The sequence below is a fragment of the Macaca mulatta genome, chromosome 1, assembly GCF_049350105.2.
Source record: "Macaca mulatta isolate MMU2019108-1 chromosome 1, T2T-MMU8v2.0, whole genome shotgun sequence".
Taxonomy (NCBI): domain Eukaryota; kingdom Metazoa; phylum Chordata; class Mammalia; order Primates; family Cercopithecidae; genus Macaca; species Macaca mulatta.
Window position 1 is genome coordinate 131016088 of NC_133406.1, and position 17291 is coordinate 131033378.

Genomic DNA, 17291 nt, shown 5'->3' on the forward strand with positions numbered 1-17291 from the left:
GAAGCAGATATCACGGCCACCGCAGGCCCATGCCATTGTGGGCTGGATCCCCTGAAGTGCCCCATTAAAATCTTGGCCTCCCTGTGCTCTTTTCAAATAAGAGACCCCTGTTCCATAATATGGCCCAAACTTCTAGGATGGGGGCACTCAAGGATGGGAAATTTTCCTCACTGACAGGGGTTTGCCATCTCTGTGGGTAAACCCAATTGAGGATAAGGCTGGAACATCTGGGTCTGGGGCTTACCTGGTTCTTTTCAGTGTCATAGAGTGATAGTGGGAGGTTTAAAAAAAATAGGGAGATGTATCCACAGGGCTTTGGGCATTTTCTTCATGAACTTTTTCCTTTGGCTTCAGTGAGAATATCTATCATTTACTTAAGAGAAGGGAATGTGTTACCTGGTTTAAAAAACAAATAAAAGGCTGAGTGCAAGCCGGGCGCGGTGGCTCAAGCCTGTAATCCCAGCACTTTGGGAGGCTGAGACGGGCGGATCACAAGGTCAGGAGATCGAGACCATCCTGGCTAACATGGTGAAACCCCGTCTCTACTAAAAAATACAAAAAACTAGCCGGGCGAGGTGGCGGGCGCCTGTGGTCCCAGCTACTCCGGAGGCTGAGGCAGGAGAATGGCGTAAACCCGGGAGGCGGAGCTTGCAGTGAGCTGAGATCCGGCCACTGCACTCCAGCCTGGGCGACAGAGCCAGACTCAGTCTCAAAAAAAAAAAAAAAAAGGCTGAGTGCAGTGGCTTATGCCTGTAATCCCAGTACTTTGAGAGGCTGATGCGGACAGATCACTTGAGCCCAGGAGTTGGAGACCAGCCTGAGCAACATGGTGAAACCTGGTCTCTACAAAAAAAATACAAAAATTAGTGAGCCCGGTGGTGCACACTTGTAGTCCTAGCTACTTGGGAGGTTGAGGTGGGAGGATAGCTTGAGCCCAAGAGATTGAGGCTGCAGTGAACAGTGATTACGCCACTGTTGCAGCCTAGGTGACAGAGTGAGACCCTGTCTCAAAAACAAAACCATTCCTTGTTGCCTCTCTTTGTGCTTTTCAAGCCTTTTCTTACCCAGGCCTTATTCACCTTGCCCTCAGACTACCCATTTCACTCCCTTTGAGCTGGTTATCCATGGGAAATGGATCCAGGCTGCTATGAAGATTGTCCACCAGGGAACCCCGACACCCTTCTCACCCAGCCTCTCTCCTAAAGAGATCATGAGCTGAGGGCATGCGAGGAAAGCTCCCAGCTGTTTCTGCACTTAAGTTAGAGGACAGAGGAAATAGTTTCTATACTTAAGAAGAGAGAAATATCTTCATTCCAGAGCTGTAAGAATTATGAGCAGACAAAGCTATGGCTCTGGCGGATGGGCCATTTTGGGAAACAAGATACAAGCAAGGGCATAATTTACAAACAAAGTGTGGGTATATTTGGCAGGTTTGAGGCAAGCAGAAAGGAGGGTTTGGGTACTCTATAAAAAAAACATCTGAAATTCAAACATCTGATAAGGCCACAATGAAGAGATTTCCAGCAGTGGGTGTTGCAGGATGCTGGCACCCAAATCGCCGCAGGCTTGCAAAGGTGCTATGCAAGGTGAGGAGGCAGGTGAGGCAGCCAGTGCCTCTCACAGGTCCATGTCTGGGCCTCCTGAGGATGTCTTCAGCGGCACTGAGTCAAATCCATCAGGAGTCCTCTGAAAGAGAGATGGTGACAGGAGCTGGCTGCTGCACAGGGGCAAGTTTGGGGACAAAGGAGAGAAATGGAAAATAGGTGACAGAAGGAACCCTTATGAAATTACTGTTTCAGTGGCTTTGTGGAAATACAGAAATTAGATACCCTCTATTCTGCTTGCTCCCTTCAGTGTCAGTTGGAGAACAATAAACATCTTTTTCTTTTAGGCCGGGTGTGGTGGCTCATGCCTGTAATCCCAGCACTTGGGAGGCCAAGGCAGGCGGATCACCTGAGGTTAGGAGTTCGAGACCAGCCTGGCCAACATGGTGAGGCCCCATCTCTACTGAAAATACAAAAATTAGCCAGGCATGCTGGCAGGCGCCTGTAATCCCAGCTACTCAGGAGGCTGAGGCAGGAGAATCACTTGAACCCAGGAGCAGAGGTTGCAGTAAGCCAAGATCATACCACTGCACTCCAGCCTGGGCGACAAGAGCGAAACTCCATCTCAAAAAAAACAAAGAAAATATTATTTTCTTTCAAAAAAATGTTTTTGGCCAGACACAGTGGCTCACGCCTGTAATTCCAGCACTTTGGGAGGCCGAAGCAGGCAGATCACCTGAGGTCAGGAATTCAAGACCAGCCTGGCTGACATGTGGAAATCTCTCTCTACTAAAAATACAAAAAAAAATAAGCCAGGTGTGGTGGAATGCACCTGTAGTCCTAGCATCTAGGGAGGCTAAGGCAGGAGAAATGCTTGAACCCGGGAGGTGGAGGTTGCAGTGAGCTGAGATCACGCAACTGCACTCCAGCCTGGGAAACAGAGCAAGACTCCGTCTCAATAAATAAATAAATAAATACATACATAAATAAATACATGTTTTTTAGAGACAGAGTCTCGCTCTGTTGCCCAGGCTGGAGTGCAGTGGCACAATCATAGCTCACTGCAGCCTCCAACTCCTGGGCTCAAGTGATCCTCCCCCCTCAGCCTCCCAAGTAACTGAGACTACAGGCATGCTCCACCACACCCAGCTAATTGTTTTTTATTTTTTGTAGCGATGGGGTCTTGCAATGTTGCCTAGGCTGATCTTGAACTCCCAGCCTCAAGAGATCCTCCAGCCTGGGCCTCCCAAAGTGCTGGGATTACAGGGCCAAAAATCTTAAAACTCCCCTGCTTTGCACCTTTGCTGAATTCTAGCAGTCCCAGATAGACTCAAGAGTCTCAGGGTGAACTGTTCTCCCATTGGTTTAAAAAAAAAATCGCAGTCTAAGGAGGCCAAGGGAGTCTCCCTAGCAGGTCAGCACAAAGGAAACAAGACTCAGCAGTCTGAACACCCAAGCACAGTCCTTCTCTTCACCACCTCCCAATACACTCCTTCCTCTTTCTACCCTCCCCACCCACTCCTATTGGGATGAACTGGTTCAGAGCAGTAGTCAGATATGGGCACTGGCAGAGTGGGGCTGCAGAGGGCTATAGTCCTGGAGGAGGTGCTTGAATGCTCTCAGCTGGCCCCACGCCCAGTGACAGTATTGTCTGTATTGCATTTATGAGCTTCATACTCACCCACCCACACAAACTCACCCAGCCCTCCCAGCTCAGAATTGCTCAGTGGGGAACAGCTGAGACTGAACTATGATTCAGCTCTCAAAGGACTGGACCCAGACACCTGGAGGACAGCGCCTCCCACTGGTCAAAGGAGAGCCTGACTTCTATCAGAAGTTGATCCCAGAGATCATCTTTTCCCCCTTTCAGTGAAAATAAAAAAAGCGGTGGGGGATGATTCTTACAACATGGATGGTTCAGTACTCCTTCTGGAAGTGAAAGGGCCCAAGCAGCTCGCTAACTGGAGTACATGTTGAGATGTTGAGAGAGAAGGAGCCTGATCAAGAGCAGCCTTGGGCCCCGGGGGGAAAGAGTATTGGTGTAGAAATACAGAAGGCAGAAGGCAGGATTTTCAGAGTGGGGAAATGGAATTGTATGGGGCGTGGGGAGCAGGGCGCCCATCCCTGAACGGTACAGGACCATTCAGTGTCTGAGGAGCAGTGTCTCCTCCAGCCCTCCAGGCTGACCTCAGTGCACTGGCCAGGCCCCCTACCTTGGAGGTAAATGATTTGATCTTCCCAAAGAGTGACTTCTTGCTGGTAAAGATGAGGTCGTCTTCCACATCCTCGCCCTCCATGATGGCACAGCTGTCAGCTGCTGGCAGGTCACAGTCCTTGAGGGTAGCATTCATCACCAGCTTGGAGTACTTGTACTCTAGTCTATAAAACAGGAGGATGGGAAAGACAAGATCCCAAAATGTGGGAATAAGGGGGAAAGAGGTAGAGAAGTTGGCCTACAAACAGGTCCTATTCCCGTGCCAAGGGTAAGGAGACTGAAGCATGGTAAAACGGTGTCAGGGCTGCGGGACTAGAAGGAATCGTGGTTCCCAGTTCAGTGATCTTTGTTCCTTCAGCCTGTTTCTGTGATCTCAAAGTTTAATAGAAATATCAAAATCTTAATGTCATTCTCTGTATTGTTAAGAATAACAAATTAAGGATATTCTTTGCTTTTGAGAATTTAACATCCATTTATAGATTGCTACGTGGTACCATCCTGTTCAGGAGTCAGGATAACCACACCATGCACTGGATAAGTGGTTCAACAAGTCTCTGGCCAGAGTCACAGAGTCTGTAGCCAATTCCAGAGAAAAACCTCATTAATTTACACTTTCAGATATTCTCCCTGATCAATAATCCAACCCTGTCCATCCCCAAACTCCAATACCGCATCATGTACTTTTGATTCTTTTTCCAAAAGTAGCAAGTCAAGACGGTGAGCAGGATGGCAGTACAGGTGCCTGCAGAGATGCCCACTTTCAGCCAGAAATCTATGGTTTTGCAGATGGTGACTCTCTGCTCAGGCAGAGAAATGCCACCAGAGCATATCTTGGGTTCTCGCCACACGTAAGTAGTCTTCTGTTGGGGAGAAAAACAAGGAACTCAGATCTCTCATTCCCTTCTCTCGTGGGAGTGCCCGATCAGAGGGAAACCCACCTGGATCCCAGCCACACAGCTGCTGACGATAGCGTGGTAGTCAGCCACTGAGCAGAGCGGGCAAGCAGCCGCACTCTCCCACAGGAAGTGGAAGTTGCAGCCATCACAGGTCCCATCCGAGCACGTTCTAGCAAAGCAGAAAAGAGGCCTGAGCTCTCACTGGCTGGACTGGTGGGGAAGATCTGGTTGGGGGCCTGTTGTCTCATAGCTTGCCTGATTCACCCTCTCCCTGCCCAAACCGTTAGCCCTACCAGGATCCTTCCAACTAGTCCTTAACACAGGTTTTGATCTCTGATTTCACTGATAAGAGGCCTTCCTGGCCTCCAATGGGCTCTCCACCCTCTGCCCGTTTATGTTTTTGCTGACATCGTATGAGAGCTATTGTAAGGTGTCTGAGCTCTAGCGCGGCTGTCCCACCAACCTCTTTGAGGTTCCCGTCCTCCCCACAGACTTGTGACATTTGCAATAGCCACTTTGATGCAGCTTCCTAGTGATGGGATTGGAGTTGAGGTGGGGTTCAGGAATGAGCTTCCGGTCATGGATACCCGTTATGTACTTTATTGTGATGTTTACAACGGCAAGAACAGGGATTTGACACTCAGACACCACTACTGGGTCAAGATGCCCTGCTTTGCTCCCCATCTCCCCAGTCAGTTGTTTAGGCGCAGCATATCCAAAATGTCTTCCTCGAGACGCCAGTGCCTATCAAGATGTTAGTTGCTGTTATGCGGGGAGGGGAGGGGAGGGGGTGTCCTGTGGTCATAGTCATTTGGAAATTTTTGATTTAGTTCACTCAGCTATTAAACTCAGAACTGGGTATTTTCATTGCAGAGAGATTCCTAGGATCCCTAAACCTTTATTAATCCTCATAATAGCCAGAGATCATGAAACGTCCTAAAGTCTCCTTGTCTCATTTCATCCTCAAAACAACCCGCTGAGGGAATTTAGCATTATGCCCATTTTTACAGATAAGGAAATGAGAGGCCTAAAGAAGGTAAGAAATATAGCCATGATAGCATAGCTAGTTAGTGGAGGAGATGATTCAATCTGGCTCTCAGCCGAGCTGTTGGTTACTATGCTACGCAGCTGCCACCATAATGGACCAGGAATATGAGAGCAGCTTTCACTCTTCCTTCTACCCCATTCTTGCCATATGAAGATTGAGGGTCTGGGGCCATGACTCTGCCCCTAAGAGCCCATTAATGGATCTCAAACTCTTTTCTTTTTTCTCCTTTTCACTAATCTCTGGATCTCAGGATGGAATGACTTCAAGGAAGGGAGATTTTGGCCTTCGTCACACCCCTTTGCAGGGCTTACCCTGGCAGCGACAAACTTCCAGGGACAGTTTTCTGTGGACTGCACCTGACACGGATGGTGGTTGATCTCCCAGAACTGCAGGACTGGGTCACATCATTGGACCTGCAGAGAAAGCCAGCCCCCATGGGGGAATGAGTCACTCAGCTGTGTTCCTGGACAGCCACCAAGTGAAATCCGCATGGAGCAATTCCCTTGCTGGGGAAGTCGGGACTTGGGCTTTAGCCTGGCACACAGGGAGTGCACAGGCCTTGGTTTATACGTGGAAAGGGTGGGGATCAACAATATGTAGTCAAGGGGGAAATGCCCTGGTTTAGGAAAGTCATGGCTAGCATCCACTGGAGCCTGCTTAGGCTGGAAGGGAAGTCCACTGCAGATCATCCAATATTTCTCCTTGCCTCTAGGGCAGATCTGCTCCAATAATATCCAAGAAGCTGGGATCAGGAGTTCCTGATCCAGATAGCTAAACTCCCAGATTAGATAGCTAAACTCCCAGCCTTTAGCTATCATGACTGGGCAGATCTGCTAGACCTCAGACATGTTCTGGCTTGATAAGCAGTAGGTGACTAGAGAGGGAGGGATGCAGCAGAAATTATGGAGGAGTCCTAGGTTTCACTTGCAGTAGCCTAGCCTCTCATCTTCACCTATAAAAGAAGATCACGTCCGGTATTCCCAAGGACTCCGGGTGGAAAAGTTCAGCGGGGGAGGTGATTCCATCCAGAGTCATATCTGTTGTCACCCCTGCCAAATTAGAGCTCCTAATTAGTTCTCGCTAGTAGCATTAGCTGGCAACCACTTCAATTCTTCCAATACCTTCAACATCCAACCTCACTTCATCTCATCACATCCCTGATTGACTTATGAAAGGGTGAAACAAGGGTTTGTCAGAGTCCCCGGGAGCACTTTGCACACAGAGTGGAATAGAAAACACAGGTCAAGAGGTTGGGCCCCTCATGTGGGGCCTTTTACCTCCCAGCCTGGTAACCTCACACTCTCTTACACATACACACACACACGCACTCTCTCTCTCTCTCAAAAGGCTGAGGCAGCAGAGTTACTCACCAATAAGTCGGTCAGCAAGGCTGACAGGCTGTGAGGAAACCCCGGCCTTGTAGCCTGTCACCTCTGGGGGGATGATGACTGCCTGGCAGACGTAGGCTGTGATAGATTTGGAGAACCCTGACTCACCCTCAGGAATCCGGAGGTCAGTGACATTGTCGGTGCACACAGACATTTTCCGACCCTGGTGGGGGAGTGGGGAGGAAGAAGTGGGAAAAAGGGAGTGGTCACAGAGGAATTCCCAGAAGGGAATAGGGAAGGCTTTTTTACATCTAAATTTTCAGCGTTCCAATGGTATGTTGCAGGGGAATGATTCATCCCAGGTCTAATGACGAGATAGATTTGATTGTTTTGTTTTGTTTTCTTTTCTTTTGAGGCAGGGTCTTGATCTATTGCCCAGGCAATGGTGAAATCATAGTTCACTAAAGCCTTGACTTCCTGGGCTCAAGCAATCCTCCTGCCTCAATCTCCCAGAGTGTTGGGATTACAGGGGTGAGCCACTGTGCCCAGCCAACATTTTCAATGTTATACATTTTATTATAAATGGTGCTGGCCAGGTGCAGTGGCTCACACTTGTAATCCCAGCACTTTGGGAGGCTGAGGCAGGTGGATCATGAGGTCAAGAGATTGAGACCATCCTGGCCAACATGGTGAAACCCTGTCTCTACTAAAAACACAAAAATTAGCTGGACGTGGTGGCGCATGCCTGTAGTCCCAGCTACTTGGGAGGCTGAGACAGGAGAATCGCTTGGACCAGGGTGGCGGAGGTTGCAGTGAGCGGAGATTGTGCCACTGCACTCTAGCCTGGCGACAGAGTGAGACTCCGCCTCAAAAAAAAAGAAAAGAAAAAAAAGTGCTAAATCTGGTGTCTCAGCCTTTTTTTTTTCTCTAGATTGTAAGAAGTAGATGAGCTTGAAAACTGAAGGAAACCTTTACAATACAATAAAATAAAGAGTTCTTCTGTCTTTGAACTAAGGATCTGTAGTGTGGCAGTACACCATAAGCATTTCTAAACAGGAAAGGAGTAGAGAAAAAAATACACCATTTCCCCAAATCACCACCTTCGTTGCTCTCCATAATTCACTGAATGACACTTTTGCTACATGGAGCCTGCTTTATTCAGTCTTATTTCCTAAGTGATCATGACCTGTTATTTCTGAGGCTTCATTTTAACTTCTTCGAAGACTTCTGAAAACAAGATAGAGACACCTATCTCTAATCTTTCATAGATTAGTTTCTTTCTTGACATGTTCTCTATATAAACACCCATCAAGTTCTTCGCATGCTGCAGAAGATGGGTCAGAGCTCTATGATGTAAAGGCCTTACCACCAAAAGAACCAAAGAAGAGATGCTCAAGATGCACTTTATATTGTAACTTTTTTTAGATGGAGTCTTGCTGTGTTGTCCAGGCTGGAGTGCAGTGGCACGATCTCAGCTCACTGCAACCACTGCCCCCTGGGTTCAAGTAATTCTCCTGCCTCAGCCTCCCGAGTAGCTGGGACTACACACGTGTGCCACCATGCCCGGCTAATTTTTCTATTTTTAGTAGAAACAGGGTTTCACCATGTTGGCCAGGCTGGTCTCGAACTCCTAACCTCAGGTGATCTGCCTGCCTTGGCTTCCAAATGGCTGGGATTACAGGCGTGAGCCACCATGCCCAGCCTATTTTGTAACATTTGAAATGAACTTTCCAACTGGTAATTGTGGCTTATTTGCAATCTAGTCAAGTGCAGCGGTGGGATTAACCTTTGCATTTCTGCCTTTGAATTTTGGATCTGAAATATTTGCAGCAGCATGAAATGGCTGATGGTGACAATCTTTCCTTATAAAGCATTTCATGTTACTTTCTTTCATGCTGTCAGCAAAGAGACATGTGGATGAACTAGAAAACAGCTGATTTTATCCAGCCTCTAGAAAACAAGCGACAAATGCAGTGATTGCTGAAGACCGCTTTTTCAAGGAAGGGAAAAAAACCTTTCCTCCTGTGTATTTCTGGGTTTTTGTTTGTTTGTTTTGTTTAGTTTTGTTTTTGTTTTGTTTTTTGAGACGGAGTCTCACTCTGTCGCCCGGGCTGGAGTGCACTGGCACGATCTTGACTCACTGCACGCTCCGCCTCCCAGGTTTATGCCATTGTCCTGCCTCAGCCTCCCGAGCAGCTGGACTACAGGTGCCCGCCACCATGCCCAGATAATTTTTTGTATTTTTAGTAGAGACGGGGTTTCACCGTGTGAGCCAGGATGGTCTCGATCTCCTGACCTCGTGATCCGCCCACCTCGGCCTCCCAAATGCTGGGATTACAGGCGTGAGCCACCACGCCCGGCCTTCCTCCTGCATATTTTTAAATAGACTAATTCTGTGGAAATAAAGATCAGGTAAAAGTAAAAGAACACCTTATTTTATTTTATTTTATTTATTTATTTTTTGAGACGAAGTTTCACTCTTTTTGCCCAGGCTGGAGTGCAATGGCGCGATCTCAGCTCACTGCAAACCTCCACCTCCCTGGTTCAAGCGATTCTCCTGCCTCAGCCTCCCGAGTAGCTGGGATTACAGGCATGCGCCACCACGCCCAGCTAATTTTTTTGTATTTTTAGTAGAGACGGGGTTTCTCCATATTGGTCAGGCCAGTCTCGAACTCCCCACCTCAGGTGATCCACCTGCTTCGGCCTCCCAAAGTGCTGGGATTATAGGCGTAAACCACCGCACTCAGCACCCAGCAAGAACACATTATTTTAAACATCTATATTTTCTTAAGTGTTTATAATCCTGATTATTTAACTTGAGGGAAAAAAGTCCTCAGGGAGAATAATATTTAAAAACCTTTGAAGCTCCTCAACCCCCTGCTGCCTGAAGGATTTCTGATTTTCTCCTGTGTCTGTCTCTGGCCTCTGATCCACGGGCCTCCCCCATTCAATTCTCACCCTGTCAACTGGTATACCTTACCTGGTTTCCACAGAGACTGAGGGTAAAGTGATGGAAGTATTTCAGCCCTTTGGAAGTGAAGCTTGGCCCTCCAGCAAGAGTGACAGTGTTTGCCAAAGCGGAGAAGTTGTAGTTGAAAGTCCTGGTCGGAGTGTTGCGTGAGAAGATGCAATCGTTGTAGCACAGAGAGCGGATCTGACGGGGAGAGGGACGGGTCAGGCCCACTGGTCAGGCAGGGCCTTGAGGGGCCGCAGCCGAGAATAGCAGTTTTCTCCCCAGTCTGGTCCCGCCCAAATGGGGTCAAGAGGAGGAAGAAAGGATTAGGGGTGACTAGCAAAAGAAGTGAAACAGGCACTAGGGGATTTATGTACATTTGCCATTCAGTTATTAGCACATATGTGATGGACAAACCCAACCCTGTTATTGTTCAGAAGGGAGTTTGGTCAAATTCTATAGCCTTATTCCTGTGCCTAGATTATAGAAGCCTCTCAAGACACAAGAGGATCCTTTTTACTTTCCAGCAGAAGACAATGAGGTACTAACCAGAAAAGGGTATCTGAGATGGAAGAAGAGAAATTTTTCTTGCTCCCTCCTCACCCCCTCACAGGGTAAAACTCACTGAACTCTGCTTCCTGTTTCTCAGGTTCTCTGTAGGAAACTGAACTCAAAAAGGGGCTTTTCTTCCCATAAACCCGTTCATTGCTCTGTTTTAGGGTCACCATTCAGCGGCAGCCGCACACAATTGTCATTCCCTCGCACAGCAGCAGAGGGAGCTCCAGGGAAGGAAGGTTGTAGCAAAAGTCCAGGGTACCGGAAAGAGGTTGCCAGGGGTCTGTAGAATCGCTGCACTTCATTGCGCAGATGAACTAGGCCACGTTTGCAGAGTACATATTGATAGTGCCTTACAGGTGTATGTGTGTGTAGTTGTGATCAGTAAAATACAAATTCATTTAAAAGCATCGATTAATATCTAAGAGCTTTTAGTCATAAGTACTTCTCAGATGCAGAAAGTACATGGGGGCAACAACACTGCTCCCCACTTTATTTATTTATTAGCTTTTAAGGTGCTTTTTAAAATTTATTTTGTAAATTAGAGACAGGATCTTGCTCTGTCACCCAGGCTGGAGGGCAGTGGCACAATCATGGCTCATGACAACCTTGAACCCCGGGGCTCAAGTGATCTTCCCACCTCAGGCTCCCAAAGTGTTGGGATGACAGGTGTGAGCCACTGCAGGCAGCCTCTTCCCACTTAGGAAAGGAATCCTTATACTTGTAAAGCTGAGAAGCCACTGGGATAGAAGACAGCAATGCCAGTTATCATATGTCCCAGCAATGGTTGGGTTTCTATCTTTCCAAAGAAGGGGTAGATTTCCATAATAACAGGCTGGATTGAACGATGCTGAATATAAGCCACAGGCCCCACCCCACTGTTCCTTCCCTCTGGGTCTCTGCACACCTGCCAAATAACCCCCTGGGCCAGACGGTCACCAACCTGTCTTACCTGCCACTAAAGAGGAGACTTGTCAGTGACTGAGTCCTGGACCCTGGAAATCAAGGCCCTGCTCACCCTCTACAGTCACAGCCTGGATGGGTGTCCTCCAGGACTCCAACCTAGGAGTATGCTGGGGGAGCACTTGGGGATCAGCCTCTAAGGAACCCCACTCAAGAGCCAGCATCTTCTGAGCTCATCCAAGCAGAGGGTCAGGTTTAGGATAAATACCAGACTGCAGGTACCTTGTTGTTCTTGGTCCCTGGACCGCAGGGCACACAGGCCTGGACGCCATAAGGCTGGTGGGCTTTCAGAATGGTGTTAGGGGGGCAGGAGTGGCAGGTTCCTGAATCTCGCTCAATATAGTAACCAGCAGGACAAGAGGTGCAGGAGGAGCCCACATCAGAGGCTTCTAGAGCACAGGGACGGCAGTAGGAGGCCACACCATTCATAACATTGGTGACATTGATGGAGTAGATCTTGGCAACGTCATTGGTGTACTTCCTGCTCTGGAGACAAGGAAACAAGAGGGGAGAGGGGAGAGGCCTGAGACAGCAGCAACAATTGAGGCCTCTAGAAAGAGCAAGGTAGTTAATCTTCCATCCTGTGATACTCAAGAAGAATCTTAGAAGCATCCGACTCTTTACTCACTTACCAGTAGCTCTTTATATGTATTTGGTGTCATTTTAAAATGAGACTGAACCATTTATAGGACATATAAAAATATTAAGTACCATGGGGAAAATACATAATATATACTGTTTTATGAAAAAAGCAAGTTTTCTCCTTGTAAAAGAGGCAAAAATGTATTTGTACAGAAACAAACAGTGTATAGGAGATGGTCCAGATGTTAACTGGTTTATCTCTGGGTAGTAGGATTATGGCTGATTTTATTTCTTATTTTTGTTTATTTCTATTTTCTGAGTCTTCTGCAATGAGCCTGTATTCCTTTGAGTTAAGAAAATAAAACCAGAGTTGTTATTATTAAAAACAACAACAAGTGTGGTTCCACATGTATCAGGGCAGGGACTACAAGGAGGGCCAGCTTATTTCTTAGTGTCATCTTTCCAGGAAGTCATCTGGACAGATGAGGTGGTGCTCAGAGGCCTGGGTTAGGCAGTTTCCTGCTTGACTCCCTAAGATCCTTCTCACCCTTGGATTCTGAACTTCAGACTCACACTTAAGCTAATGCTAGGAATCCTCCTGCGTTCAGAGGGTCTCCCCTGGGAGCTGAGGGTCTGAGGAAGGGGAGGAACTTACTGCCTCATGAAAAGTGGTCCTCTGGAAGGCCCAGGTGAAGCTCGTGGTCGTGTTCTCCTCAATGATGTAGGTATAGGACTGTTTGCCTTTGGAACCTTTCCACGTCTCCACGGGAGTGTTGGTCCTAGAATTCACACCCTGAACCCAGGACAGACAAGTGAAGAGGGTGCGATGGCCAGAGGGGAAGTGGGTGCCCATGTGGCTGCCATCCCAGGTGCCATCACAGTTGGTGAGACCCTTGTTAAACTGTGAAGTCCCTGCCGGTCAGTCTGGGCCTTTCCTCTGTGGAATCACTACAAGGGGGGTGTCAGTCACGTGGACACACCAATGGGGCAGACGGGGTAACCCTCCCCTGGAGGCCCTCTAGCGGGCAAAGAAAGGAAAAACGTACCACCATGAAGTAGAGCTCACAGTTCACAGAACAGAGGGTCTCAAAGACAAATGTGATTCTGGCCACCTCTTTATTCTCTGTGTCTGCCATCACCGACTGCGGAGGTCTATAAGGGCAGAAATTAAAAGTCAGTTCTAGAGGCCAGGCAGTGCTTACTGAAGAGCCCAGACAACAGCAGAGGGTCTGTCGGGGGATAGGGTTAGGTTCTGAGTATGATGGAAAGTGTGTGGACTAAATCCAATTGTGCCCTCCTAGCTATGTGACCTTGACCTAGCCAAACCACAGTTTCCTCATCTGTGAAATGGAGGTGATGAAATATCTTTCTCACCTACCTGCCATCATTGCAGGGAGACCTGAATGCATGACAGATGTGGTGGTCCTTTACAAAATGCTGTATCACCTCACTAGCAGAATATGGTCTACAGACCAGCAGCTCGGCCATCTCCTCGAGTTTATTAGAACTGCAGAACCTCAGGCTCCTCCCAGGCCAGTGAATCGGAATCTGCATGTTAATAGATTCCCAGGCGATTCGTGCGCACATTTAAGTTTGAGAAGCACTTCTATCCTAAGACTGTAAACTGTCGACATTTGCTCAGCAGCTCTCTCTCCAGCACTGGGGAGATTTGCCGGGGTTAAAGGAGCGGAATTTGTGATCCAGCAAAGTCCTCAGTTTGGTCCTCCTTTGGAAAGACAGAGCCATGCCCAGGCAGACTGGGGTGGTAGTGGGGATGAGGCAGCACTTTACTGTGATGATGAGATTTGCAAATTGGAAAGTACTTTTTGAGTGTTATTCCAAAAAGCCTAAAAAGTTTGCTCGCCTTGCAAACACAGGCTTTATCTGGCCAGCTCTGAGTAATGTATGTTAAGGGAAGGCAAACTGAGCACCATCCCAGGGATGGGAAGCAGGGACCTCGAAGGAGGCATCAGATTGGCACTGGGGAAGCACATTCAGTGGCTGCCCCTTATCTTAAAGCACATATGGGCAGAAGAGTTCACTTTGGCCTTGGAAATTCATTCACGGCTTTCCTTTTGGCTTTAGCCATTTCCTGAATTCTGAAGACCTCCAGTTCTCAGCTTATGTCTACGCAGTTGTGTTAACCAGTGGGCTAGAAAAACCATCTCAACCTCAGTGAGTCCTAAATCACACACTGGTTTTATGGATGAGGGTCCCGAAGCCTGAACAGGTGAAGTGACTTTTCCCAAGGTCGCACAGCCAGTAAGCGGCAAAGCACAAGTGCCCTGTCTTCCAGTCCAGTGTTCCTTCCACCACACCACACTGCCAGGAGGTGTGTTTGTGTGTTTGTTTAGTGGGAAACAAATTTTCCTGTTGCCCTACGTCTTCCTGGGATATGGGGACAAATATAATAAGAACAGTCCTTCCCAATCTTCTTGCCCCAAATAAAGATGAACTGGCAATGGACATTTCTGACCGTATTATTTTTTATTTTATTTTATTTTTTTCTAATCTTAAGTGATGCTGTGTGGTAAAAAAATTGGAATAGCATGTGGCTAATGGAAGGAGAAGCTATACGGGATGAGAGAGCAGTTGGTAAATCAACACGGACAGCAACTTGAAAAACGTATTAGCATTTGGTTACATTGGTCAAATATGACTGTGCCCTCTGTTCTCAACTGACATTTGAAATGAAATGAAACACAACCCCAGAAGGCCTCTCCTCTACAGATTCCAAAATACGTGGGAATCGGATATGGCCACGCTGGCCTGGACTCCCCTGTGCTTTGGATTCCTCACCTAAATCCTGGCACAACCAGAGTGAGAATCATGAAGTCATTGTCTGAGGCCCCAGCCGCTGTGTAAATGTGATCACCAGCCACCTCCCAGCCTGAAAAGGAAAGGGAAGAGTTAATGCCTTGTGCTCTTGGGTGCAAGGCAAATGTGCACCCAGACGACACTCTGGAAGGAAGGTTTGACACCATCTTTTGAGGCGCCCAGAACCACCACTGAACATGAACCATGTTACTTATCCTGCCACTTTGGTCAAAGACCCTGAAGCTCTCAGAGCAAGACCTTTGAAGTGCACGCTCATGTTTCTAGCTCTGTTCCTTCCTCTAAAGCCGTCTTGGCAGAACATATGTCCATGAGGAATGGAACTTTCAAGGGAATGCATGACATAGTTAGCTTATTTTTCTCAGACATCACTATTATGAAGAAATGTGAAGTTGGAAGAACTGAGGGTGTGCAGGGAGCTGACAGCTCATGGCACAGGGAGAGGCAATTACCTGTCATGCCCTTGTACTCGAAGTTGATCCCACTGAGAACGGTCGTTTCCATGTTTGTGGGCAGCGTGTTCCACCATTTGTATTCAAATCCCACAGCAGGTTCAGTCCCCGCAGGGCAGTGGGTACAATCTGGGGAACCACAAGATCCATGCATTCAGTGGGAAGGCTGCAGTCACTCTGACTGGAGCTGCTGCCACACAGACAAGTGGCAACAGTCGTGGGCAGCCCACAAGCCTGGCTGCTAAGTACCGCTGCAGGAAGTTGTACCAAGTGGACTCAAAAACATTCTGACAATGTATTTAACTAACTCAAGATGTAAACACTAAGCCTTCATTCCAATATGCCAACCATCCTATTTGCCCACCCCAATTTTCATTTCAAAACTTAACTAACTCTAGTCTGATACATGTAATTCATATTATTGTCATATTATCATTAAATGCATTCATATTAACAGGTACACAATCACCCCAAGGCAGCATGGCTTATAGGTTTTGGTTGTGTCGAGCTGGTCATCCCAGCCCCTTAAGCCTTCTAGTCAGCATCTCTGCCATATGCTGGAAGCTCTGCTTTGAGGATTGGGCACTTTCAGGCCTGAGTCACATTTGCAGTTGGAGTGAGGAGGAAGGAAGGCGGCCTCAAGTCTGACTCTGACCTGCAGACGAGGCCAGCCCTGACCTCTCTTCTGAATTTAGTCCTTAGAGGTGGCCTGGTCCTTACTGCCTCCCTTGGAAGGGCGGGGTCTGCATTCAACTGGCCACTCTGAGTGCCCACGCAGCCCACCCGCACAGTCGATGTGGGGATGGGAGTGCTGCAGGGAGTGGGGTGGTGAGGCGGTTACCTGAGCCATTGGAGTAGGAACCGTATGGGCAGGGCTGGCAGGTGCTGTTGCTGGTTTTGAAGAAGCCTGGGTTGCAGGGTGGGCAGCTGGTCTTCACACCAGAGGCAGGCAGCTTCACCGCCCCCTCAAGGTCCTCGCTACAGATTTTCGGCTTGGCCCATTTGTACATGAGCTGTGTCTGCAGAAATGAATTAAGCACAACTCAGCCTGTGTGAGATTTAGGATGTCTCTGGGACTCTGCCTTGAGGATGGGGGTTGGGGGCAGAGATCCAGATTCTGGGCCACATGAGAGCTCCCCCGGGGTGGGGAACTTTGTGTTGGTCACAGATGTATCCCAAGCACCTAGCGCAGTACCTGATTCCTGGTTGTGCTCAGTCACTGTCTGCCAAATGAATGTTGCTTGGGTGACAAGGAATAGCTCTAATGAAGACTTTATGACACAGAATATGGGACCAGTTGTCTTAGAGAAAGCTCCGATTCCACTGTAGAATCTTATTGCTACCAAGGTCACAGGAAGCGCAGCTGGTGAAAATCCCAGAACACAGAAAGGCACAGGGTGGAGGTGGCTCAGATGCCCCCTGGGGACTGAGGGGGTGGCAGAGATGTCCCAACTTATTTTTTGAGGGGTGCATTCTTTGCTGTTTTATTTATTGGGTAAACGTTTACAGAAAGCCTAATGCATCTATGTGCCAGATCTGGTGTCTCAGAGGTGAATGGAACGTGACCCCTGCACTGGGTGCAGAAGTGGCGATGACCCACAGGAGACTCCGGCTGAGGCAGGGGTGAAGGTGGGCAGCTCCATTCTTCCCACATGGCCCTTAGATCCAGTCACACCCAAAAAAGTGCCCTTATGGGTTGCACTGAGGGGTTGGTGAACATGATCTGTGCAGATACCATCCATGTGAAAAAGAAGGATGAATAAGGCCTCTGTCCATATTTTTCAAGATAAGAAACAAGTCCTGAAGGAGGGACACAGAGTGCCTTAATGATGGGGAGCCCTGGGCTCCTCCTTCCCCTGCTCAGCTCAGCCTGCTGCCTGCAAAGGGCTGCAGCAGCCAGAGCCCCAGGTTTGAACCTCA

General features: G+C 48.2%; 1 protein-coding gene across 6 annotated transcripts in view; it reads right to left on the minus strand.

The window, feature by feature from the left end:
• Positions 1 to 1399: 1399 nt before the first annotated feature.
• LOC697670 (endosome/lysosome-associated apoptosis and autophagy regulator 1) overlaps positions 1400 to 17291 on the minus strand; it is an 87575-nt gene continuing 71683 nt past the window's right edge. For 4 of the 6 annotated variants that reach the window (XM_028830731.2, XM_028830725.2, XM_077952122.1 and 1 more), the window contains 14 exons: positions 16213 to 16390; positions 15372 to 15500; positions 14884 to 14974; positions 13131 to 13236; positions 12740 to 12877; positions 11725 to 11988; positions 10012 to 10185; positions 7074 to 7254; positions 6656 to 6752; positions 6015 to 6116; positions 4698 to 4824; positions 4441 to 4619; positions 3758 to 3923; positions 1400 to 1686 (listed from right to left, as the gene is read on the minus strand). In XM_028830731.2, coding sequence (XP_028686564.2) covers positions 1618 to 1686; positions 3758 to 3923; positions 4441 to 4619; positions 4698 to 4824; positions 6015 to 6116; positions 6656 to 6752; positions 7074 to 7254; positions 10012 to 10185; positions 11725 to 11988; positions 12740 to 12877; positions 13131 to 13236; positions 14884 to 14974; positions 15372 to 15500; positions 16213 to 16390 — 2001 coding nt within the window. In that variant the 3' untranslated portion in view covers positions 1400 to 1617. Of the gene's footprint in view, positions 1718 to 3757; positions 3924 to 4440; positions 4620 to 4697; positions 4825 to 6014; positions 6117 to 6655; positions 6753 to 7073; positions 7255 to 10011; positions 10186 to 11724; positions 11989 to 12739; positions 12878 to 13130; positions 13237 to 14883; positions 14975 to 15371; positions 15501 to 16212; positions 16391 to 17291 lie in introns of all 6 variants that reach the window. The other 2 variants (XM_077952129.1, XM_015147617.3) reach the window with 1 other exon arrangement.